Source organism: Gossypium hirsutum, chromosome D12 (assembly GCF_007990345.1).
Source record: "Gossypium hirsutum isolate 1008001.06 chromosome D12, Gossypium_hirsutum_v2.1, whole genome shotgun sequence".
Lineage (NCBI taxonomy): Eukaryota > Viridiplantae > Streptophyta > Magnoliopsida > Malvales > Malvaceae > Gossypium > Gossypium hirsutum.
In genome coordinates this window covers 3,525,389-3,548,103 of record NC_053448.1, presented here as the reverse complement: position 1 = coordinate 3,548,103, position 22,715 = coordinate 3,525,389, and the positions used below count along the sequence as shown (strand labels likewise).

Sequence of the window (22,715 nt, the reverse complement as noted above, 5' to 3'; positions counted from 1 at the left end):
GTTATCTATAAACTTTATGTTAGAATTGATGTAGTATTACACTAAACTAATACACTGTAAGTTTAAAAAATTACCAACTAATTGAATTTAAATGTTATTTAATTGTCTATAATTACACATTTGTGACATTTAGGTAACAATCAATTCTTAAAAAAAGAGAATAAAAATAAAAATGATTATACAAGTAATAAGAACTAGCAGCATATTATCATTGGGCAATAAGCACTGCTATTGCTTTTAAGTTTTAAGCTGCAAAAAACTGTCAAATAATACCAAAACTGTCAAAAAATGTCACAAATATTCTATGCATATTGCATAATAACATAATTAATTTAAATATTCTGTTATTGCTTTTAAGTTTTAAGCTGCAAAAAACTGTCAAATTTAATTAATTTAAATTAATAACATAATAACATAATTAATTTAAATATTATCTATGCATAATACCATTGCTTTTAAATCATATTAAATCAATTTGAGTTTTATCATTTACTAAATCTCTAATTTTGATTCAAACTATCTTTGAGGTAAGAAAACATAAGTTAAACCCCACAAGTACACGTACCTTCAAAGTCCAAATTGACTTTGGAAAATTAAGCAACAAACCATAATATTCATACATTAATCCATCAACATATTTAATTTCATAACAAAATATAAATTGTCCATCAACATATTTAGAAGGAAAGTATCTTAAAAAGCTACCGAAGAAACATCATCATCCTCATCGTCGTCATCGTCATCATCGTCCTATTTCTCTTATGTTCATTAAAACTTGCTTGGTTTGTTTTCATACAAGAAGAAATAACATATGGATATAAATGTAGATAGGCTCATTATTAGAGAATTTAAAACACTGTTGTACTAAGAGAATTTAAAACAGTGTTCGAAAGCTCATTAGGTTCACTAAATTTAAGGAATACCTCGACCAATAGAGATATGATCTGTAAATTCACAAGAAATATCAATATTATACATAATATTAATTATAGATATTGATCCCATGAGCTTACAAAATGTATTTTTACTAACCGAAACTCTACGAAAAACAAAACCCCGCCACAGTTCATTTTCAATTCATTTTACATCAACCAACAAATTCAATTCAATTCATTTTCAGCAACTTTTCATTCACTTTCTCACCAACCAAAAAACAGATCAAACCAAAAAGAAAAGCAGATGAAATTTTGACTTTGCAAAAACATGACCATGTAAACCTAACTTCATTCGTATTTTAATCTTAAGGATCTTTAAGATCAAATTCCCGTTTGTTGACCAAGAAAACGAATGACAAGAAGTATTTACTACTCATACATGTAAACCTAACATCGTAATTCATATTTTAATTTTACATCAATAAATTCAAATTCAAATTCAAATTCCGCCACAGTACAATCATTTTAAAAATATATACTTAATAATTTTTATTTAAACTTTAAACAGTTTTTCTGGAAATAAAATAAAATCTGGAAAATGACATGCCAAAATCTGGAAAATGATCAAGCCCATCTAGACAATTTTTACAGAAAAGCACTAGCAAATGACTTCAAACTTCAAAGTTCAAAGAGAACATGGCAACAGTATATTAAAAATCGAAGCATGTCACCGTCACTAAACTCAGCAATAAAGAGCAGCCTTCTCTTAAGTCTTAAATACATGATTAAAATGAAAACTAAAGTGAAGAAGAATAGAAAGAAGTTACCTTGAAGGTTGAACTTGTTGATTTGAAGGGTTTGGGTCGGACTCGGAAGTTGCAGAAGAATCGAAGTGAAGAGAACAACAATGCCACCTAGTGTCGTGGAGTGGAGGTGGAGTGCTGGAGGACCGGAGACCGGAGGTGGGATGGTGGATCGGTGGGGACTGTAGGTGGGTTTTCAATTTGGGGAAAAAAAGGGAGGAGGGAAGGGAAGGGGTTAGGGATTTCTGTCTAAAATTTTAACGGGGTTGGGGAAATGGGGAGGGGAAATGGGAAAGGTCACTGAAATGTAAAATGTAATAATAAAATAAAATAAATATTATTTATAGCCGGGCCAGGCCCGGCCCGGGCCAAAAAAATTTTGTCCGAGGCCCGGCCCGTTTTTTAAACGGGCCTTGATTTTTGCCCAAGCCCATATTTCGGGCCTATATTTTTACCTAAACCCTCCCATTTTTCGGGTGGCCGTCGGGCCGGGCCGGGCCGCCCGGCCCATGAGCACCTCTAGTTGTGACACGTGGTGGCTTTAATTGAAAAAATTAGGAGCAGTTAACTTTAACGGCCAACCGTTCAAGTTTACAATAAAAGTGTCTTTTTGATGCATTTTGATTGTTTAAGTATCTAATTGAGTGAAAAAAAAAGCATGGGCTTAATTGTTTATTTGGAAAAAGTTTGAGGGCTTTTTACACCTTTAAGCCAATACTTTTTTAATCATTTTTTTTCACAATGGGCTGGGTGAGAAGAAACTTTCATGTCCAATTCTATAGTAGAGATTAAATTCATAAACAACAATCAACTATAACCCAAAAAGAACCCAATTTCGTAAACAACATAGAGGAAAAATGGAGGGAATATCTTATCAAGGTAATTGCATTTATTTCGGTAGATATGCTTTTCAAGCATTTGAACTCGCTTAGATTACATCTAGATAAATAGAAGTGGGGCATTGCGTAATGACGTGAAATGTATGGCGTGGTGGAAAAATGTGGGTACGTATATTTTCAAACAAACCAGTTACGTTAAGACCTACAAAAACATTTATGAGTTCGGGAAAAAGATGTAACACCCTTAACCTGTAATATCCCGATTTTGGGTCTAGTTGGAACAATGGTTTCAGGACCACAAATCCGACGAGGAAAAATTTATTTTAAAATTATGACATGGGTTGCATTATGATAGGAAGGTTGCATGAAAATATTGATATGAAAATTTTATCGATTTAGTGATTAATTAAGGAAATGACCTATTTGTATAAAATGTAGAATTTGAATTCTAGAAGCTAGAAGGGTTAACTAGCTATGAAATTGTAATACCTCGAAAATTACTACAGTAAAAGAAAAAAGTAAGATAATATCCCTGATATGGTAAAATAAGGAAATAAAGTGATAAAAAGGGAAATTGAGTTATGTCAACAATGGAAGGTATATTATGACATATTAATTCAAGAAAAAGATTAAATCGCAAAAGTGAGAAAAATTTTGTTGCCCAAGAGTAAATACTCAAAACTTGAGGGGTTAAAGTGTAAATATGAAAAGTTGAAAGACCAATAGTGTAAATATTTTAAGGGTGGAATAATCTAAAAACTAAGGAAAATGGATGAATTTAGGACCAAATTGAAAAGGTGAAGAATTTTGAGGGACTAAATTGCAATTTTACCAAATTAAGTGATGACTCACGGATGGAATTTCAAAAGATTATGAAGGGCAAAATGGTCAATTAGAAGGAGAGAGAATTCTAGAAGGTAATATTATTTTATTAATAAATGATTAATATAAAAGGAAGAAAAGATGATGAGAAATCATCTCTTCTCCATGAAACTAACGTGAGAAGAGAGGAAAAAGAAAGAAGTTTTTCTTTCTTTACAATTTGGTCCTCTCATCAAAAGTTCACCATTTTCACTTAGAAATCAAAGAAATTTTCATAGCCACCAAGAGAGAAAATTGATAAGGAGACTAGGGGGAGCTAGAATATCAAGTTAGATTCAAGAAATAGAAGCTGGAGGAGGGAGAAAATCAAGTTAAAGATTGAAATCAATGGCATAAGGTAAGAACATCAAGATTTTTATACACTTTTGAGTTTGATATTATTGAAAAAGTAGGAAATTAATGTTAAGGTAGAGTTTCATTATATAAGGTTCTATATTCTTGTTATGCTAAAAAAAGGGAAATAAGAGAAAGTGATGGAAAATGTTGAAGAGAAAGGAAAGGAAAGTGTTATAAATTTAGTTATCAACATTTTACACTAAAACAGTTTCGAGACAACAGCAGTAGTCTGACTTTGAAAATCTACCAAAAATCGTATAAATTGAATTAGAGGATGAAAAAAATATGAAATTAAATCTTATTGGGTCTAGTTTCTCATAGAAGAAACGGTTCAAGCAATGGAATTGTAAATTATGAGATATAGTAGGTTTTGTGAGATAAGGTCAGAATGATTTTGGGTTCCCCTTACTGACTTTGGAAAATCATAAAAAATTTGAGAAAAATAATTAGAGGCTTAAATTTATATTTTTAAATACTTAATGAGTCTATTTTCAATATAAACAAACGGAAACATCATTATAATTATGTATGAGGAGATAATTAATTTTTAGTGAAGAAGGGTCGGAACTGTTAGACAGCAGAATAGGGTTGACTTTAAAGAATAAAATGTACTTATTGGATAAACCAAAAATTCTAAAAATTTTATGGTAAGAACATATGTGAGTCTAGTTTCAGATAAAATTTACGGATCTTAATTTGGAGTTCTATATCTCAAGATATAAATAATTTAGTGACTACGACTCAAGTGGACAGCTTTGAATGAATATATATAAGTAAATGGTGAAATTATAGATAATGTTATCTATAAGCATGTTATATACATTAAGGATGTGGAATGGAGAGGAGGAGGAGGAAAACATATGATTATTTAACTAGCATGAGTTTTCATTAAAAATGACCAATTTACATGTTTTACGTTCAGGGACTAAATTGAACAAATGTGAAACTTTAAGGGTAAATTTGTAAAAATGTCTAAAAGTGACCAAATTGCATGAAATGGATTGATTATTTATCTAAATTACAAAATTCAATGAAATTTAGAACAATATTGGGTGGAAATTTGAGAAAAATAGAAAATTTCCAAAATGTCCCTAAATTTTAGTATTTCTGCAATTTAGTCTGGTGAGCTCGTATGACCTATATTCTATATAATTTTAATTGAAGTGAATGCTATTTGGTAATGAATATTATATATATGTGTGTTTTATTATTGGTATCGAATTATTATTGGTAATATGTATAATTATTTGATGCATTTAAATGATTACCGGAAGCTCGATTGAATTAGAAGCTTGTTGGAGATATATCACAGTATCCATTTGCTCTATCGGTAATTTTGGATGATTTGATTCTTGTTATAATGGTGTGTATAAGTTAAATTGGTTATGAATATGAATGTTAGATAAAAATGGAATGTCTGAAAATTAATTAGTAAACTCCGGTAATGCCTCATACCCTATTTCAGTGTCGAATACGGGTAAAGGGTGTTACATAACCTGTCTCCGTTGCCGAATTAGGGATACGAGATATTATAGAACAATTAAGTACAATAAATCACAAACAAAACAATTATTCAAATTATTTCTTAACATTCATTTAAACATTTCATTTATATCATAAAATACCATTACAAACCTTAAACCAACCCTAAGGGGCCCTAAAAATAGTTTGGGAACATTCGGTGACCATTTTGAAACAAAACAAAAAAAATTGGAAGATATGCACAATTTTGAAAGTAGGGGTCACACGACCTTATGGCCAGGCCGTGGGGCTTGAAAACATGGTCGTGTGCTCAACCATGTTCAATTCGAAGTATAGGACACACGACCGTGTCTCAGCCCGTGTGTCCACCTGTGTGGGTATTTGATATAGGGTCATATGGTCGTGTCACATGCTGTGTGCCAGACCGTGTATGCATTCGAAGCTTAGTCGTGTACATTCGAAGTTTGGTCACAGACCGTGTCGCTAAGCCGTGTAACTCTTTTAGACCGTGTGGTCCATCCTACACTTAAAGTTTAAATGACACATGACCGTATGATGTGGCTGTGTGTGGCACATGACCGTGTGACAGTTCGTGTCCCAGGCCGTGTGCTTCACAAATTACCCTTAATGCAAACTAGTTCAAACCTAATTACTTGAGCACCAAACCAAACCAATTCAAGATACTTTCATATGGTTAAAACACATTCAAAGACATCAAAACATACCAAAAATCAATCAACCTAGGTGCCTAACCAATGTGCCCTTATTGACACTACAATTTATAAGCCAAAATGAACCAAAACCAAACAGTTATCCAACACCAAACCAAATGGTATTTAACATCATCATGAGAAAAATAATCACATAACCAATTTTCCAATCAACCATAATTACAATTCTATCTATCACCCTAAATGCATATATTTAGAACTAATCAAACATTCCATTCACATCTAAACAACTTATATACATATATACATCACCTTGAACATTAAGCAAAAGACTTAAAATACTTGCAACTAATTCACTTGCTCAAAGTACTAAACATATATATACTTGACCACAAAATGTCACCAAACTAAGTATCAAACACAAACAACATAGACAAGCCAACAAAAGTTCTAATACATGTAATTCATAACCAAGTTCCAAAACAACTCAAAACATCTACCAAGGAAGAGAAGGATAGTGTGTATGCTCTGACTTGAACTTCCGATCTACTAGGCTTCACGAAATCTACAAGAAAACACAACACGTAAGCACAATATGCTTAGTAAGTTCAAATTCATGTAAACACAACTTAATTACTAAATTTACTTTGTGTAAAACATACATAATTTTCAAAACACTCTTATATATTCAAAAATGTTTATTCACAAAACAAGCCTTAAAACATTTGCATAATAGTTCATTCCAATGCTATCCTTTCAAATGATATCGTTTTCAACCTTTTCATTGTTTCGGGGATGCCATGGTATCTTTCAACCATGATCTTTTCCTTTTCGAGTATAATGCTATGATATATTTCAATCATGGTCTTTTCCGTTTCTCAATTAAGAAAATCCAAACACCATTTCATAGATATGTAATTAAAGGTATCAATTTACATCATGAAATCAAATGAATTAGTTTAATTGAAATACGAACTTACCTCGACTAACACAGATGCAAAAGTAGAGCTGATGACTAATTTAAAACCTTAGCTTTATTGCGTTTCAAGTACGATTGTTTTGTGTCTTGATCTAAATAATAATTTCATTCAATTAAATAATTCAAATAGCTTAAACTAATTAATTCAAGCTTATATTACATTTTAATGTGAATTTACAAAATTAACCCTAAAATTTAACTTTTACGCAGTTTAGTCCCTAAACTCGAAACTTGCAAATTAACCATAAATAATTTAACGTCATGCTAGTTGATTTTCCCTAGGGTTCAATACAACCCATTTCTTTCATTATTTCACCATATTTTCCTTAAATTTTACATTCCATAAATAAGTCCCTAAACCTTAAAATCATCAAAAATCACTTAACAAAATTCATTTATTTAACAACCAACCTTAAAAATCTATCAACTAAATTTACAAAAACTTCCAATTCATTCATGGCAAGTCCCTAAACTTTTAACAATCTTACAAATATACCCCTGGGTTAGCTAGATTGAGCTAAAACGAATTCAAAAACATAAAAATCATTAAAAACAGGCCAAAAAATCATACCATGCAATTGAATATGTGTTAACCGAAGCTTGTTCCTCCCTTGGCTATGGTGTTTCGATTTTTAGGGTGAAAGAAAGGAGGAAGATGAGTTTTTCATCTTTGTCATATGTTTTCGTTTATTAATTACCTATTAACCAAAATGACCTTCTAATTTAAACTAAATTTCACTATATACCAAGTCACAACCATCCACTACCACAAGTAAGGGCATAATTATTCAGTAAGGCTTCCACTATTGTTCTTATCTAAAATAACACTTTTAGCTTAAAGAATATAACATTTACAACTTTTACGATTTAATCATTTTCACTTAATTAACTATCCAAACATTAAAATTTCTTAACCAAATTCTTATAAGACTCTAATAAATCCTCATAGATATTAATAGATATTAAATAAATAAAAAGTACTAATTCGCTCGTCGAAATCGTGGTCCTGAAGCCATTGTTTCCAGCACCACTAAAAATGGCTGTTACAAAGGATCTCCGGAGTATTCGGTAGCAGTCGTTAAACCTGACAGAATACTTTATGAAATAAATAGAGTAGATGAAAATATAGCTAAAAAGACTATTTCAATAGCGGCATAAAAAGTGCCTATAAAAACTCAATTCATTATTTTAGGATAGGCATACATTGAAAAAGAGATTTAAAATATTATTCAAACTTAGAACCATTTGAATGTATTAGATAATAGTGAGGCTTGAGAATTGATGTGTATTCGAGTCATAGGAGCTAGTAATCATTGATATGCTCATACTGATGACGTTATTTACTGTGATCTAGAAAGTAGCACCAAATACCCTCTAGAAAGACCAGAAGTGATTAGAGTCGACTGTACGTACTTGTAAAGAACTCAAACGCAACAATGAGATGATAATACAATATGATGACAATGTTGTTGTTGCCATTGATCAAGAAGGAAGTTGGAAAGGTACTTGAATTTTTAGTGCGATCGTCTGGGAACTAAGACAATTAATTTCATTAAAGTAGTTTCATTAGCTCTTTAGGTATTATAAGACTAGACCCAAATATAGTTATAATATTTAGAGTATTTAATTGGCATAGATTAATTAGTAGATTGTGTCTCAAGTATATACATTTACTAAGTAAAAAAAAACCCATGATTATATCAAAATTTGGGAGCAACAATAATTTTAGTTTACCAAGGGTAAGGACACTATTGCCGACATAATAACCTCTATACGAAATACTGATATGAATAGAAAAGGAATAATTCAAATAGGATCTACTAACATCATTGAAAACATTGTTAAAATACTTTTACGAGAAGGTCTTATCGATAACGTAAAGAAACATCGAGAACACAACTAATATTTTATTGGTTTTAACCCCACGACATAGAAGGAATAAAAAAGGACCACATAGAACTATTTTAAATTTATGACGGATTAGTCAACCAGGTCTACGAATCTATACTAACTATCAACAAATTCCTATAATTTTAGGTGGGATGGGGATTGTAATTCTTTCTACTTCTTGGGGTATAATGACAAATTGGGAGGCTCGACTAGAAGGAATTGGTGGAGAAATTGTGTTATATATGGTAATCTATCTAGTACACAAATTGTATTCGTAACTTTCCATTTGTGAAAAAAAAACATGGGTTTTCTGATAGAACTCCTCTTGCCTTACAATAGTTGATATGTCAAGGAAGTTTTACTTGGAATAAATGAACAAAAAAAAAAGGTTCATGGAGGTTTCATTAGTAAATCACTCCAACTCCCAATTCCTTTAGATAATGAATATCTGATTCTAGGTTAAGTTTCAGGAGAGTTTTACCAACGTAGGATAGAGTCAACAAAAGTGGAGTAAGTGCTTATGATTCTGTAACAGCCTGTTTTTAGTGAAATCGGAACAGTAGTTTCGGGACCACAAATCTGAGTCCTGAAGAAAAATTATTTTAATATTATTTTATGATCTGCATTATAATTAAAATATCGTATGGAAATTTCGTAGAGAAATTTTATTGGTTACATGTCTATTTAGATGGAAATGACCAAATTGTATAAAATGCAAAAGTGGAGTTCTAGTAGCTATAAGTATCAAATAGCTATAGAATTCAAAATTGGAGGTCCTTATATGACAAATAAACCATTAAGAGGAGTTAGTAGATAAGTATGATGATTCATCCATGAAAAATTAAATAAAAAAAGAACTAAATTAGAAAGATAAAATAATAAAAGATGATATTTTAATTAAATAAGAAAATATCATCATTTTCATAATCTTTCCCAAATAAAAATACATGAAAACCCTAGTTTGGAGAGCTTGAAGTTAACAAGCTTACTTGGCTCAATTAGGTATGTTTTCTTCTCCCGTTTTTAGTAATTTTTATATTTTTGAGATCGTAATAGTTTAATCTAGCTATCTCGGGGATTAATTTGTAAAATTATCAAAGTATTAAAGTTTTTTCATGGATGAGTATCCATGAATTATGAAGTTTTATGGTAGAAAATGAAAAGTTGTTGATAGATAAACAACTTTTGTAAAGAGAATTTTGATGAAATTATGATTTAGGGACAAAATTAAAAAGATGTAAAGAGAATTTTGATGAAATTATGATTTAGGGACAAAATTAAAAAGATGTAAAATTCATGGAAAAATTATGAATTTTGTGAAATACATGAGCTACTATTGTTATATGTAAAAATCAGTTAGGCTTGGGATAAGGATTAAATTGCATGAATTTCATTTTTTCAAGCCTAAGGACGAAATCAGAATTAATTAAAAGTATATGGGCAAAACGATAATTTTTCCTAAAAGATGAATTGAATACGGGCTGAGACATGGCCGTGTGCCCTATTTCGAATACCCACACAGCTTGGGACACGAGCGTGTCACATGGCCGTGTGAGTCACCTTGCCTGACCACACAGGTGTGTGTACCCTTCACCTAGGAAAATTTTTGAAATTTCTCAAAAAATTCTCTAAGCACCCGGTTTAGTCCCGACCTGTTTCTAATGTATGTTCTGGGCCTCAATGGCTCATATAAGAGACTTTATGAATAATATCTGACATAAGTGTTAAATAATATGAAATACATGTATTTGATCTATTTATTCTGGTAATGTTCCGTAACCCTATTCCGGCGACGGATACGGGTTAGGGGTGTTACAAGTTCAACCAGGTGCGTATAATTTACAGCCTTCGCAACAAGGATTTGAACAATTTTCAACTTCAAGATTCCTTTCAAGGGGATCCATTTGAAATGTAAAGAAACTTATTTTCTTCCAATAAACGGATTAAAAAAAAAGGAATAACAATTATGAAAATAAGGGCTTCCGTTTGTAAAATTTGTGAAAAGTATTGCCTAATTTGTAAGAGGGGACAAATTATCATAATTTGTTTTAATCCGAGACATAAATAAAGACGAGAATAATATTTCTATTCTAAAAAGAACTCCTAAAAGAAAAGAAACTAATCTTAAAGAAAGCGATAAACAAATAAAAATAAAAGATCTGTTTTGACATGAATGGATATATCTATGTATCTTTGACTTATCTTTATGAAATGATAAAATATGTCAAAACCTATACTAAAAGTTAATTCATGTAGGAATGGCGTAGTAGTGCACGGAAAAGTGCACATAGAATACCAAAAGGAGTTATTCATGTTCAAACAAGTTTCAGCAATACCATTGTTACTGTTACAGATGTATGGGGTCGAATAATCTCTTGGTCCTCCACCAACACTTGTGGATTCAATGGTACAAAAAGGGGGACCCTTTTTGCTGCTTAAACCGTTGTGGGAAATGCTATTCGAGCAGTGGTAGACCAAGGTATGCAATGAACAGAAGTTATGATAAAGGGTCTTGGTCTTAGAATAGATGCAACATTTCGAGCTATTTGTAGAAGTGGTATACTATTAAGTTTCGTACGTGATGTAACTCCTATGCCACATAATGGTTGTAGATCCCCTAAAAAAGACATGTGTAGAAATAAACACTAAAAAAATATAAAGAGAAATAAATGATTCAATAATCTAATTAAATAAAATAATATTACTATGGTTCGAGAGAAAGTAAAAGTATCTACTTCAACTTGGACACGACAATAAAAGTGTGTTGAATCAAGAGCAAATAGTAAGTGCCTTTATTATGGATGCTTTATTCTGTCTTCACTTATGAAAGGCCAAACCAACGCAAAAGGGCATTGTGATGCAAAAAGCTTCGCTTAGAGAACTAGAAGGAATATGCATTACGCGTGCAAAGTCTAAGAAAATATCACACAAATATTCTACCATAGTAGGTTTTCAATAATCAGTCTATGAAATTTTAATGAATTTGAAAGAAGTTGTATTGAGAGGGAATTGTATGGAACTCATAACTCCTTTATTTGTGTCAAGGGTCTCTTATATGTAACTGCTTAAGACATCATCTTATCACCTTTTGTGGAAATCGTTGATAATACACAACATATAGCCGGCCCAATCAAACCAATTGATTTGTATATTAGATTACAAATCAAGAGAAATATAAAATATGATATAAAAACGCTAGAAAACTTTTACGACAAAAGTTATCCTATAGATGTTGTATTCATACATATTCAAAATGCGAATCATAAATACAATATTATAAGACGAAACCAAGTATTTAAATGATGTAGATTAATTGGCATATACCTTTACTAAGTAAAAGGAAAACATATTAATTGATTATATCAAAATTAGAGAGCAACAAAAATTTTAATTTAGGATAGATAAGGACATTATTGTTCACATAATAACCTTTATACGAAGTATTGATATGAAAAAAAAAACCATGCAGTGAACTTTAAAAATTATAATTTAAATACCACTTTTAGAAAACAGAATTACTCTCTTGTCAATTTTGCGTTTAATCAATCCATCTCTTGTCTTCCCTTTGGAGAAACTTAAGTTTTGAGTGTGGAGTATTCTTTGATGAGAAGGTAGAACAAGTGTAAATAATTTTTTATAGAAACCTCTGATATGGCTTTCACTACACCTCCAACTGATTCTGATTATTTGTGTCCGGTAGCAATTCTGCGATTGCCAGTGGTAGAGAATGACCGTATTATTCCATTGGGGCGGCGACCTGCATTTTGTTCCTTTTGGAGACACCAAACTTCCATGCTATCTAGGGAACCTCCATTTCGAAAGTCGAAAACTCAACTTGCATGTTGCACACTGGGTTTTCTTTTCTCTGTCGAAAGCAGTCGGAAGGTACTTGAGAGTGATATCAAGTTGCATGGCCTTGTATTCATTTCGCAGATCACGTTACTTATGATCCTTTTGCAGCAACCTTGAAACTTGGTCCTTACCTTCGACTAAATTGTCATACATATTAAATATTTAGAAGAAAAATCGACATATAAGCGTATAATTCGGGTAACAATGGGTGTGAATTAAGGATAATGGGTTCCTTACAAGTTCCAAGTTTCAATCAAAACCAATCGTTGCCTCTTATTTCTCCCCCCTATTCGCTTCAATTTTCCCTCACTCAACCAAAACTCAAACAAGGAAAATGCGGGCAAAATGTTCTTCTTATCTCCTTTACTCTTCTTCAGCTGTTTCTCTTTCTCTTCCTTTCTTTAACCCCATTCATAAATTTGATATTCTTCCTCATCTTTTCAGCACCCCTCTTAATACTCCACTTAATGCAAAACAACTATTGCATTTGCATTCCATAACCATAATGTGGGTTAGGCTCCTTTTCTTCATTCTCAATTTTGAATTCTCTTGCTGGTTTTGATATCTACAAAATATTGTTTTCTTTTTGGTATATATAATAGGTTTTTTTCATACGTTGATATGGCGGCATTTTGTAACTAAATGATGAACTCTTTTTCCTTTTCATTTATGTTGATGATCAATTAGGATCATTGAAATACGTTTATATGGAATATGAACTGTTTTTGGAAAAGATAGTTATTTATCAATGAAATTTCTCCAGGCACCGAGTGATGGTGCATTCAATTCTGAATTCCTTTTCTTTTCTTATTAGGCAGGATGATTGTCGGATCAGCTTGGCGGAGTAATGGAAACATTTTCTTGAGTATTTCATTTTGTCTGAGTGCTTCATTTTTATGATAAAAGATGATGCATCCTTCAAGCACCGAGTCTTGTTGTTCAATTGGAGTTGCTCACTAGCTTTGAGATGTAGGCACAAGTCACGTACTGAATCGTATACAAGTAGAGATTCCGGGGAAAGAAATCTACCTCTCTCTTATTTTAGCAGATTGTTGTGATTTTAGGTGCGGGGTTGAGGTTTGGTAAACATGAGATGCTTCAACGAGTTGTTCTTTGCTTAATTCCTAGTGAGAATGGGTCGTGACAAATTCCCAAGCAAAAGGGAGATTGAGGGAGCAACTTTCCTTCATGGCGAACTTGATATCTGGATTATAGAAGCTAAATCTCTTCCAAATATGGATTTAAATTCAGACAGAATGAGGAGATTGTTTTCAATGTGTAGCTCTGGAAACAAAAAGAAGGCCTCTATCAAGCCCTTTGGCAAGACCTCTAGCAAGCATACTATGAATACTAGTGACCCTTATGTATCTGTTTGCCTTTTGGGGGCTACAGTTGCGCAATCTAGAATAATTTCTAATTGCGAGAACCCCGTGTGGGATGAACATTTTGTTGTGCCAGTTGCACACCCTGTAGGAAAAATTGAGTTTCATGTCAAGGACAATGATGTTCTAGGTGCTGAACTTATAGGAGTAGTTGAGATAGCAGTTGAAAAGGTCGTTACCGGAGATGAAATTAGCGGTTGGTTTGCTATTGTTGGTAATTCTAAGAGTGATCGAAATCCTGAACTGCATGTTTCTCTTCAGTATAAACCAGTGAGTGTAAACCCTATATATCAACAAGGTGTAGGGAGGGGACCAGATTACACGGGGGTTCCATATACATATTTCCCTCTCCGTAAAGGGGGGAATATAACCCTTTATCAGGATGCTCATGTACCTGAGTCCATGCTACCTGAAATTCCACTTGATAATGGAAAAAGTTTTAAGCAAGGCAGTTGTTGGGAAGACATATGCCATGCCATTCTGGATGCACGTCATCTCATATATGTAGTTGGTTGGTCTGTCTTCCATCCTATAAAACTTGTGAGGGAATCAACAAAGCCTTTACCGGAGGAAGGCCAGCTTTCTTTGGGAGAGTTGTTGAAATACAAGTCGCAAGAAGGGGTCCGTGTGATTTTGCTGATCTGGGATGATAAAACTTCACATGACAAGCTTCTGTTGAAAACGGTACTCTTCATGACTCTGATGTCATTCCTAAGAATAGGCTTTCACATGCCTTTAAAGCCCCTTTTTAATGTTATTGTTGCATTCCCAAACCACCCTTAACCAATATACCCCACTTCTGCACATGGAATAGCATATTCATTTACAGATTTTATTTAGCCATACATGCATCCTGAATGATGCTAGGCTTGAATGCAGGAAGGTGTTATGCAGACTCATGATGAAGAGACTAGAAAGTTTTTCAAACGCACAAATGTTCATTGTGTTCTCTCTCCGCGCTATGCAAGCAGCAAACTTAGTTTTTTCAAGCAACAGGTAAGGCATTTATTTCTTTGAATTTTCGGAACTATGTATTAGTACCAAAAGAACTGTACTTCTGTTTGCCACTTGGATACTCATGAAAGATTTTTATTATTTATTGGTCATAACTGGATGGCTATGCATTTGATTTGTTTTATCAATGCCTTCACTGTATCCTTCAAATCCAGGTCGTGGGAACCCTTTTCACACATCATCAGAAGTGCGTGATTCTTGACTCCCAAGGCTCAGGAGAAACTCGGAAAATAACTGCTTTTATTGGTGGTCTAGATTTATGCGATGGTAGATATGACACACCTGAACACCGGCTCTTTCAAGATCTTGACACTATCTTTAAGGGTGATTTCCATAATCCTACATTTCCTGTAAGTGGTTTTCTCCACATCAGACTTTCTGCATTGGTACGTGTACATTGATATTTCTGGTATGATGCCCTGCTAACCTGGAGAGTTTGAGGCTTTTTTCTTTGGGCATATTATAGAAATACATAGCATTAGCAGAGGATGAAGTTACTTTACTTTGGGTTTCATTTATTTAATGGATCTTTTATATATCCATGTAAATGTTTTTAAAAGTAGGCTTCTTAAAAGCAAACATTACATTTTCGCAAATTATGCATGTCTAATGAACATTTAAGGTAATCTAATACGAGCAAACTTGCTAGAAACTATGTTTCGTTCTCATAGATTTTTGCTGCTACTGCTATAAACTGATGAAGAAAGACGTTCCTCCATGATTCCTAAATGTTTCAATAGATTTACCCTGAGGAGGGCTAGGTAAGGATAGAGATATAGCATTAGTTATTTCCTGTGGTAAAATTTGAAAGATAGACAATTAGTTGTGGTTAACGTCTGTTTGGTTCCAATCACTTATTGAATATGCATGAGTATATCTTTGCGGATCCTTGTGGCATTCATGCCATTCTTCAAGCATAAGGCTTCATACTCTTATAAGCTTGATGTCAGATGTGATAAGGTTGTTTTCTTCTGTTTGTGTTGGAAAGTGCTGGATAACTGTGATGTCAATGTTGAATGGCATGATATGGTGTCCTGCATGTAGCTATCTCTCTGGTACATGGTTTAGTTTCTAGTTGCTTGAACAAGATGCTGTCATATTATTTGGAATTGGTTTTGACAGTCAAACTCTTGACATGTAGACTAACGCATATGGCCCAAGGCAACCATGGCATGATCAACACTGCAAAGTGGAGGGCCCTGCTGCATATGACATATTGACTAATTTTGAGCAAAGATGGAGAAAGGTTTCAAAATGGCGTGACTTCAAGGTAAGAAAGGTCAGTCCTTGGCAGGATGACGCCTTGATAAAGCTAGACCGTGTTCCATCAATAGCATGTCCCTCTCTTGGTTCTGATGGAGACTCAGTTGTGCATGTTAGAGAAGAAAAAGACCCAGAGAATTGGCATGTGCAGGTTGGGAAGATTATGTTCCATAAAATGACATCTATTCTTTCTGCTTATCATGGTGAGATAATGTCATTTCTCTTTTTGGTAGGTTTTCCGGTCCATTGATTCTGGATCTGTAAAAGGATTTCCTAAGGATGTTAAGCAAGCTGCAGCTCAGGTCAAAACTAGCCCGTTGTAATGCCTTTTTGGTTATTACGGTTTTCTTAGTCCGTGTTTTAAGTTTTACATCCATAAGGGACCCTGTTATTTTGATTTGTATCTTTCTGCAGAACCTTATCTGTGGAAAGAACTTGAAGGTAGACATGAGCGTCCACACAGCTTATATAAAAGCAATAAGATCGGCACAACACTTTATATATATAGAGAATCAGTATTTCATTGGATCTTCATATTATTGGCCATCCTACAAAAATGCAGGTAAACAATCATGGACTGGTAATACTTCACTTTTTTGTTTTGTTTTGTTTTGTTTTAGCTGGTTGAAAGGGAATTTTTGCGGGAACTACCATTTAACCATGGCTTGGTTGTCCTTCTCCGGTTATGTTTGAACAAATCAACTATTCACACTGATTGATATTTGTCCTTCCTTTTAGCTAATATTATTTTGATGGTAATTGATGCACTCTATATCCTCCAACCACTTCATAATGTCAATAAAACGAATGGACCTATCTCCAGTTAGCTAAAAGATGCATAATTACTGTATACCATCCGAGATAAACATCAATGATTCTCCTTTACTCACATCACTATGTTCAGCATGTGTATATACGCATAAAAGATTATAGTAATTGCATTATTTCTTTTCTTTCGAATTACGGTTCCTTGGTATATTTTCTAAAAGTCCCAGTGGTAGCTTGATTATAAGTTCATTTTTATTTGGATTTCCCTATTAACATCTTGACATAATCTCGACATGCTTATAGTTTACTCTGATTTCAGGGCAAGATAAAATTAAGTCTTCAGTTCTTTGTTTATGGAGTGTTTTATCTGCTTTTCTTGTATTGTGGGCATCATATATGAGATGGGAATGGGATTTTTTGTTTATAACTAGGTGCTGATAACTTAGTTCCTATGGAGCTGGCCCTGAAAATTGCTGGAAAAATCCGTGCAAATGAGCGCTTTGCGGTGTATATAGTAATACCTATGTGGCCAGAGGGTGCGCCAACTAGCAATGCTGTGCAGGAAATATTATATTTTCAGGTTTTCCCATTCCTTATTAAGAATTATGCTCTAATAGTGTGAACCTTTTTCACTGCAACTAAAGAAAAAAAAAAGAAGGAAATTTCCAATGGATCTATGTGATTCATCCCATTTTTTTGTTTAAATACATAGGGACAAACCGTGACCATGATGTACTCGATCATTGCAAAAGAACTACTAAAAGCAGGCCTTTCTGATCAATATCATCCACAAGATTATTTGAACTTCTATTGCCTCGGTAAACGTGAGCCTCCAACTTCAGAAAGTTCAACTAAACTAAATCACCATAAGGATAACCGTGAACTGGTATTAGCTTTTCTTGTTTTTATTTTTATTTTTATGTGTCCTATGGCATTATATTGGATTAACTCTAGCAATCTGCTCTTATTTTGGCAGGCATTGGTGCAAAAGTTCCGCAGATTCATGGTATATGTTCATGCAAAAGGGATGATAGTGGATGATGAATATATTATAATGGGATCTGCTAACATTAACCAGAGATCCTTGGAAGGTTCAAGGGACACCGAGATAGCTATGGGTGCTTACCAGCCACATTATACTTGGGCAGGAAAGAAATCCCACCCACATGGCCAGGTTTGGGACTCCTGACTCTTTTTCAGATTTTCATAAACTTGATGCCATCGAATATAGGCAGTAACAACCTGTATACTATTTAGATTTGTAAGCTGCAACAGTATTGTTTGCTGTAGGTTTATGGTTACCGGATGTCTCTGTGGGCCGAGCAAATGGGAAAACTCGATGATAATTTCCGGGATCCAAAAAGCCTGGACTGTGTAAAACTTGTTAATGAGATTGCCAAAAGTAACTGGAAAGCCTATGTGGAGGACGAATACTGCGAATTGACGGGACACTTGATGCAGTATCCATATGAAATTGGAAGAGACGGGACGGTTAATCCAATCCCGGGCCATGAAACGTTTCCTGATGTTGGTGGTAAAGTTCTTGGAGCATCAACCAACCTTCCTGATGTTCTAACAACTTAAAGAACAGACATGGCGATGCCATTGTAAACCACAAATTGCAGGATGTATCATTAAACAAGAGTTAAGATATGATAGAAAGTTAGACATTATTTCATGAGAAAAATAATATTTTAATGATTGTTAAGACCTCAGAAGCTGTGCTGAGTGTATTTAAAAAAAAAAAAACTTATTTTTGATGTATATCCCTTTCTTGCAAACAAGTTGCACAGATAGAAATCCTGCTCTCCTCGCTTCACATTAAATCAGTATGAGAATGTTGACATTAGTCTTTTAGCTTGTTACTGAAACCTTGTTTCAAGATATCTGTTTCATTAGATTAAAGGATTAAAGGAAAAAAAAAGTATTGGAATTATTACATCCTCCTACTAAACATCCATTGTTTTCCATTTTTTTTCTCTAATGGATCAGATTCCGATATCTATATTTACAAATACATATTTTACTGCAGCTAGGGACTTGTTAAGTCCCTATCCCAGCGTTTAACATCTAGCATTTCCTCTGAGCTTTCCACCTATATTTAACACAATTTAGAACAGAACCAGATTGGATGGATTGAGAATCGGCAGAACATCAGATCAAAATAAGATAAAATATCGATTAATTCGTGAACTAATTAGAATCAATTGAATTGACGGTTGAAAAAGATTGAATCGATTTTTATAAATTTTTTTATTTGATCCGTATGAACCGATTTGATTGAGAACCGATGATCTAATCGATTATACCACTGGTTTAATTCCAAAAACATTGAGTTTTAGTTTGAGTGGGGCATTGGGAGAGAGAAGAAGGGACTTGGGAGGGAGAAAGAAAGTTCAAATTTTGGTCTTTCTATTATACTCAGATTTGAGATTTAGCCTCTGTAATTTAATCTAACATAATTTATTTTTTTCCTTTTAAGGTGAATGATACTAATAAATTCTATGTTAACATGATTAATTAGAAGGTGATTAAGTCATACATGTAGTTAGAAATGATGTTTTTTTTAAAAAAAAAAGATCTATTTCACTATTTAATCGAATATTAAATCTATTAGATATTTGAAATAGTTAATAACTTTATAAAAATAAATAAACTAAATATGTTAAAATTAACATACAGGGATGTAATCCTTAATCTAAGCATAATAAAGACATCAACACTAACTTGATTAAAAAAAGAAAAGTGAAAAAATAAAGAAAAAAAAGATAGAAAATAAATAGAGAATTTTTTTTAAATGTGCAATTTTCAAAAGATTATATATACAATATTATAAACTAATATGACTTTTAATAGTAATTTGTTATATTTATATCATAGTCATTTAGAAAAAAATAATAATCTAAATTTTTTTGAATTCATGTATTTTCATTTACATAGTTTGTTATCATAATTTAATTTACAGAAAAATATTCATACATTTTGTTCATGACCACAAGCTAATTTAAAATCTATAATTTTTTCTAATAATTAGTATAAAATTAATTTTAACCATTGAAAAATTATAATATATATTAAATTTAATATTTTAATTTAATTTTAAATGATGTATTCAAATCAAATAATTTGTAAGTATCTTTTTTGAGATAAAAAGATCATTCGAAGATAAACATCGAATCGATAAGTTACAACCTAAGTTTACATATTTTGCTAACAAAAAATTATTTTTCTTAAATGATGTTTTTCCATAATTTCAGTTATCATTGCTTATCCATAGTGAATCTGTTAGAGAATAAAATATTTTTAATATTAAATTATGCCTTTAAAATGATTGACACAAACATTGATTCACAAGCTTAACTTAATTATGTATATACATAATTGACCCAACTTACTTTTTTATTAAAACATTATAATGCGTGATTAAATTATTGTAACTTCAATTTTTAATTAAGTAAAATTTTTTTATTAAAAATAGAATTTATTTTATAACTAGTGAGATTATATAAACACGATCTTACTTGGGGAAAGAGTAGTAATCTGATCAAAATTTAAAAGTTAAATAAATTAGTTTAACAGGTACAGCAACTACGACCGCATAGCGCAGTGGATTAGCGCGTCTGACTTCGGATCAGAAGGTCGTGGGTTCGACTCCCACTGTGGTCGATTTTTTCCTTTTTTGTTCAACAGGGCTTTTTTTCAACAATTCACCCAGTATGTATGGTTTCTTTTTCTCCTTTCCTTTTGCTTTAATCTTTGTCTCTCTTGTTTTTTCATTTGTCTCTGCCATTTTATGAAGAAGCTTTCACTTGGATCATGCTGCGTCCTTACCATATTTTCTAGGCAAGGTTTGGTTAGTTCAGAGGAAATGAGGATGTAATTTTACTATTTTGGCATTGTTTAGGAACCTAATCACACTACCTTCAGAGGTGGAGTTTTCATGAGTCATCAGGCGACAGAAAGCTAACTATAAGCTCCTTTCTGAGTGATTATGTGGAAGTGAGCAAAGTTTGAGTTGAAGACATTAATCCTTCCATCCATGGATAAAACTGAGGTATATTTCCGCCCTTTTTTTTCTAACGTTTAATGTCCATGTGTTCTACGGCTGCATGTGGGGTTGAATTCAAGGCATCTCTCATCTTTTTAACAATGAACCACTGGGAAACTATTGGTTGTTCATAATGTGCTTGACTTGAGGAGGTGAACCCTGCAAGTGAATGGCCTTATTATGTTCTTGGTGATGCCATGTTGGTGTTGGAGTCGTCTACATTGGAGACTATTCTGGAGAAGAAGATCATCATCTCCGATATATTATGCTTCTCCAAGTGTATGGTGGTTTTATCAAACATGGATTCTTTCAATGAATGAGAGATTTAGCAAACTCAAACACATACATCGCCACTTAAGCATTGATGATTTTAGTGATGTAGGTCCAATATCTATGGACTTGCAGCTCTTTCAAATGTGATGTACTGATGATAAAAAAGAAAAAGAAAAAAGCATTGGTTAATAAAGCTAGTTGAAGGAAAGACAAGCAAAAGGTCTGCAACATATCCAAAAATTCGTAACATTCATGACCCAGGTATATTGGTTGATTTCTAGGAGAATCCAGAGGCAGCACTTGAAGATCCTATGCCTATGGTGATGAGCGAGATTCAAAAGCTAAGCCACTCGCAAAAATTCTCCAATTATGAATCTATGAAACTATGAAATGAACAATAATTGGCAGAACAACCACTTCAAATATGCCTTCCATATATATATATAATATTTCCTTTGTTTTCTTTCTCTTAGCTCAAAAAATTAGCTCAAAAAATTGTGAGGTGTGACTCGCATTTATCAGACAGTTTGTAGGTACTTAACAAAGAAAGAGACAAAATAGGCATATGACACCATGACGTGGAGAACACCGACATCGTGACAAGGGGCGACATCACGACAAGAAACATTGAGACGACGTGACAAGTTCTCCAATTGACGTAGAGGACGACATCATGACAAGCATGCATGAAATGTCACGATGTCCCGACGTATTCCTCAAGTAATACAATCGCGTTTTAATAGGCAAGTATGACTTTTCTCAGTTGAACTCTGATTACTTTAGGGATATTTTAATCATTTTAGCCCTTTAAACTTAGCCTATTTAAAGGGGCTTTGTATCTCTGTTTTGATAAGGCAATTAAAGATGTAATACTACAAGACTTTTCTTTTGGGGGCTACAAGATGTAGTCTCAGATAAATTTTTGTGAGAGTTTTAGTGGTAACTATGGAAAGAATTTTGTATCCCTTTTGAGAGAACTTTATGAGAATTAGTGTTTCATTTTAGAGTTTGCTCTATGAGAGTTAGGGCTTTATTTTCTACGTTTGAGTTTGTACGTTTAGTACATTTAAGTTTATTTTCTCCATATTATACTCTCATTTGTTTACTCATTTAGTGAAAAACTAAAACCTCATTTACCCGTGATTTTTAATATTTTTCGAAGGAATTTTCCATATAATATTTCGTTATTTATACGGGTCAATCCTGACAAAAATTAAGTAAAAGTAAATATTCATATTTTGTACAAGTATTTTAACAACCAACTAATAAGCAACTAAAAAGACCTATGCGGTGAAAGAACAAAGGGAAAAAAAAATCAGATTCTCAAATATCTGATAATATTTGACCTATGTTGCAAA

The 22,715-nt window shown here is 32.9% G+C and overlaps 1 protein-coding gene, 1 long non-coding RNA gene and 1 other non-coding gene across 6 annotated transcripts; 2 read left to right on the top strand and 1 right to left on the bottom strand.

The window, feature by feature from the left end:
- Window positions 1-593: 593 nt before the first annotated feature.
- On the bottom strand, window positions 594-1,992 carry LOC107953419 (uncharacterized). The gene is made up of 2 exons (XR_001699203.2): window positions 1,703-1,992; window positions 594-944 (listed from the first exon to the last, which is right to left on the bottom strand). It is a non-coding gene; the product is annotated as an uncharacterized lncRNA (long non-coding RNA).
- Window positions 1,993-12,955: 10,963 nt separating this feature from the next.
- LOC107953418 (phospholipase D delta) lies at window positions 12,956-18,800 on the top strand. 4 transcript variants are annotated; one of them, XM_041108242.1, is made up of 11 exons: window positions 12,959-13,116; window positions 13,424-14,675; window positions 14,871-14,987; window positions 15,161-15,355; window positions 16,147-16,419; window positions 16,502-16,570; window positions 16,683-16,830; window positions 17,468-17,616; window positions 17,749-17,922; window positions 18,013-18,210; window positions 18,327-18,800. In XM_041108242.1, exons 2-11 carry the CDS (start codon window positions 13,743-13,745, stop codon window positions 18,618-18,620), a joined length of 2,550 nt encoding a protein of 849 aa, XP_040964176.1. In that variant the 5' UTR covers window positions 12,959-13,116; window positions 13,424-13,742; the 3' UTR covers window positions 18,621-18,800. The 4 variants fall into 4 exon arrangements, with proteins under 4 accessions (XP_040964175.1, XP_040964173.1, XP_040964174.1 ...); XM_041108241.1 differs by having other exon boundaries at window positions 12,956-13,116; window positions 13,428-14,675; window positions 17,749-18,210; XM_041108239.1 differs by having other exon boundaries at window positions 12,956-13,116; window positions 17,749-18,210.
- A 1,828-nt stretch (window positions 18,801-20,628) lies between these two features.
- TRNAR-UCG (transfer RNA arginine (anticodon UCG)) lies at window positions 20,629-20,702 on the top strand. The gene has a single exon. It is a non-coding gene; the product is annotated as a tRNA-Arg (tRNA).
- Window positions 20,703-22,715: the final 2,013 nt, after the last annotated feature.

What these genes read in the sequence shown, in the direction of transcription:
- LOC107953418 (XM_041108241.1), top strand. Translation starts at nt 13,743, where the DNA reads ATGGGTCGTGACAAATTCCCAAGCAAAAGGGAGATTGAGGGAGCAACT. An exon ending in TTAGTTTTTTCAAGCAACAG is followed by an intron (nt 14,988 to 15,160) that starts GTAAGGCATTTA and finishes CTTCAAATCCAG; the next exon opens with GTCGTGGGAACCCTTTTCAC. An exon ending in AGGAAATATTATATTTTCAG is followed by an intron (nt 17,617 to 17,748) that starts GTTTTCCCATTC and finishes TTAAATACATAG; the next exon opens with GGACAAACCGTGACCATGAT.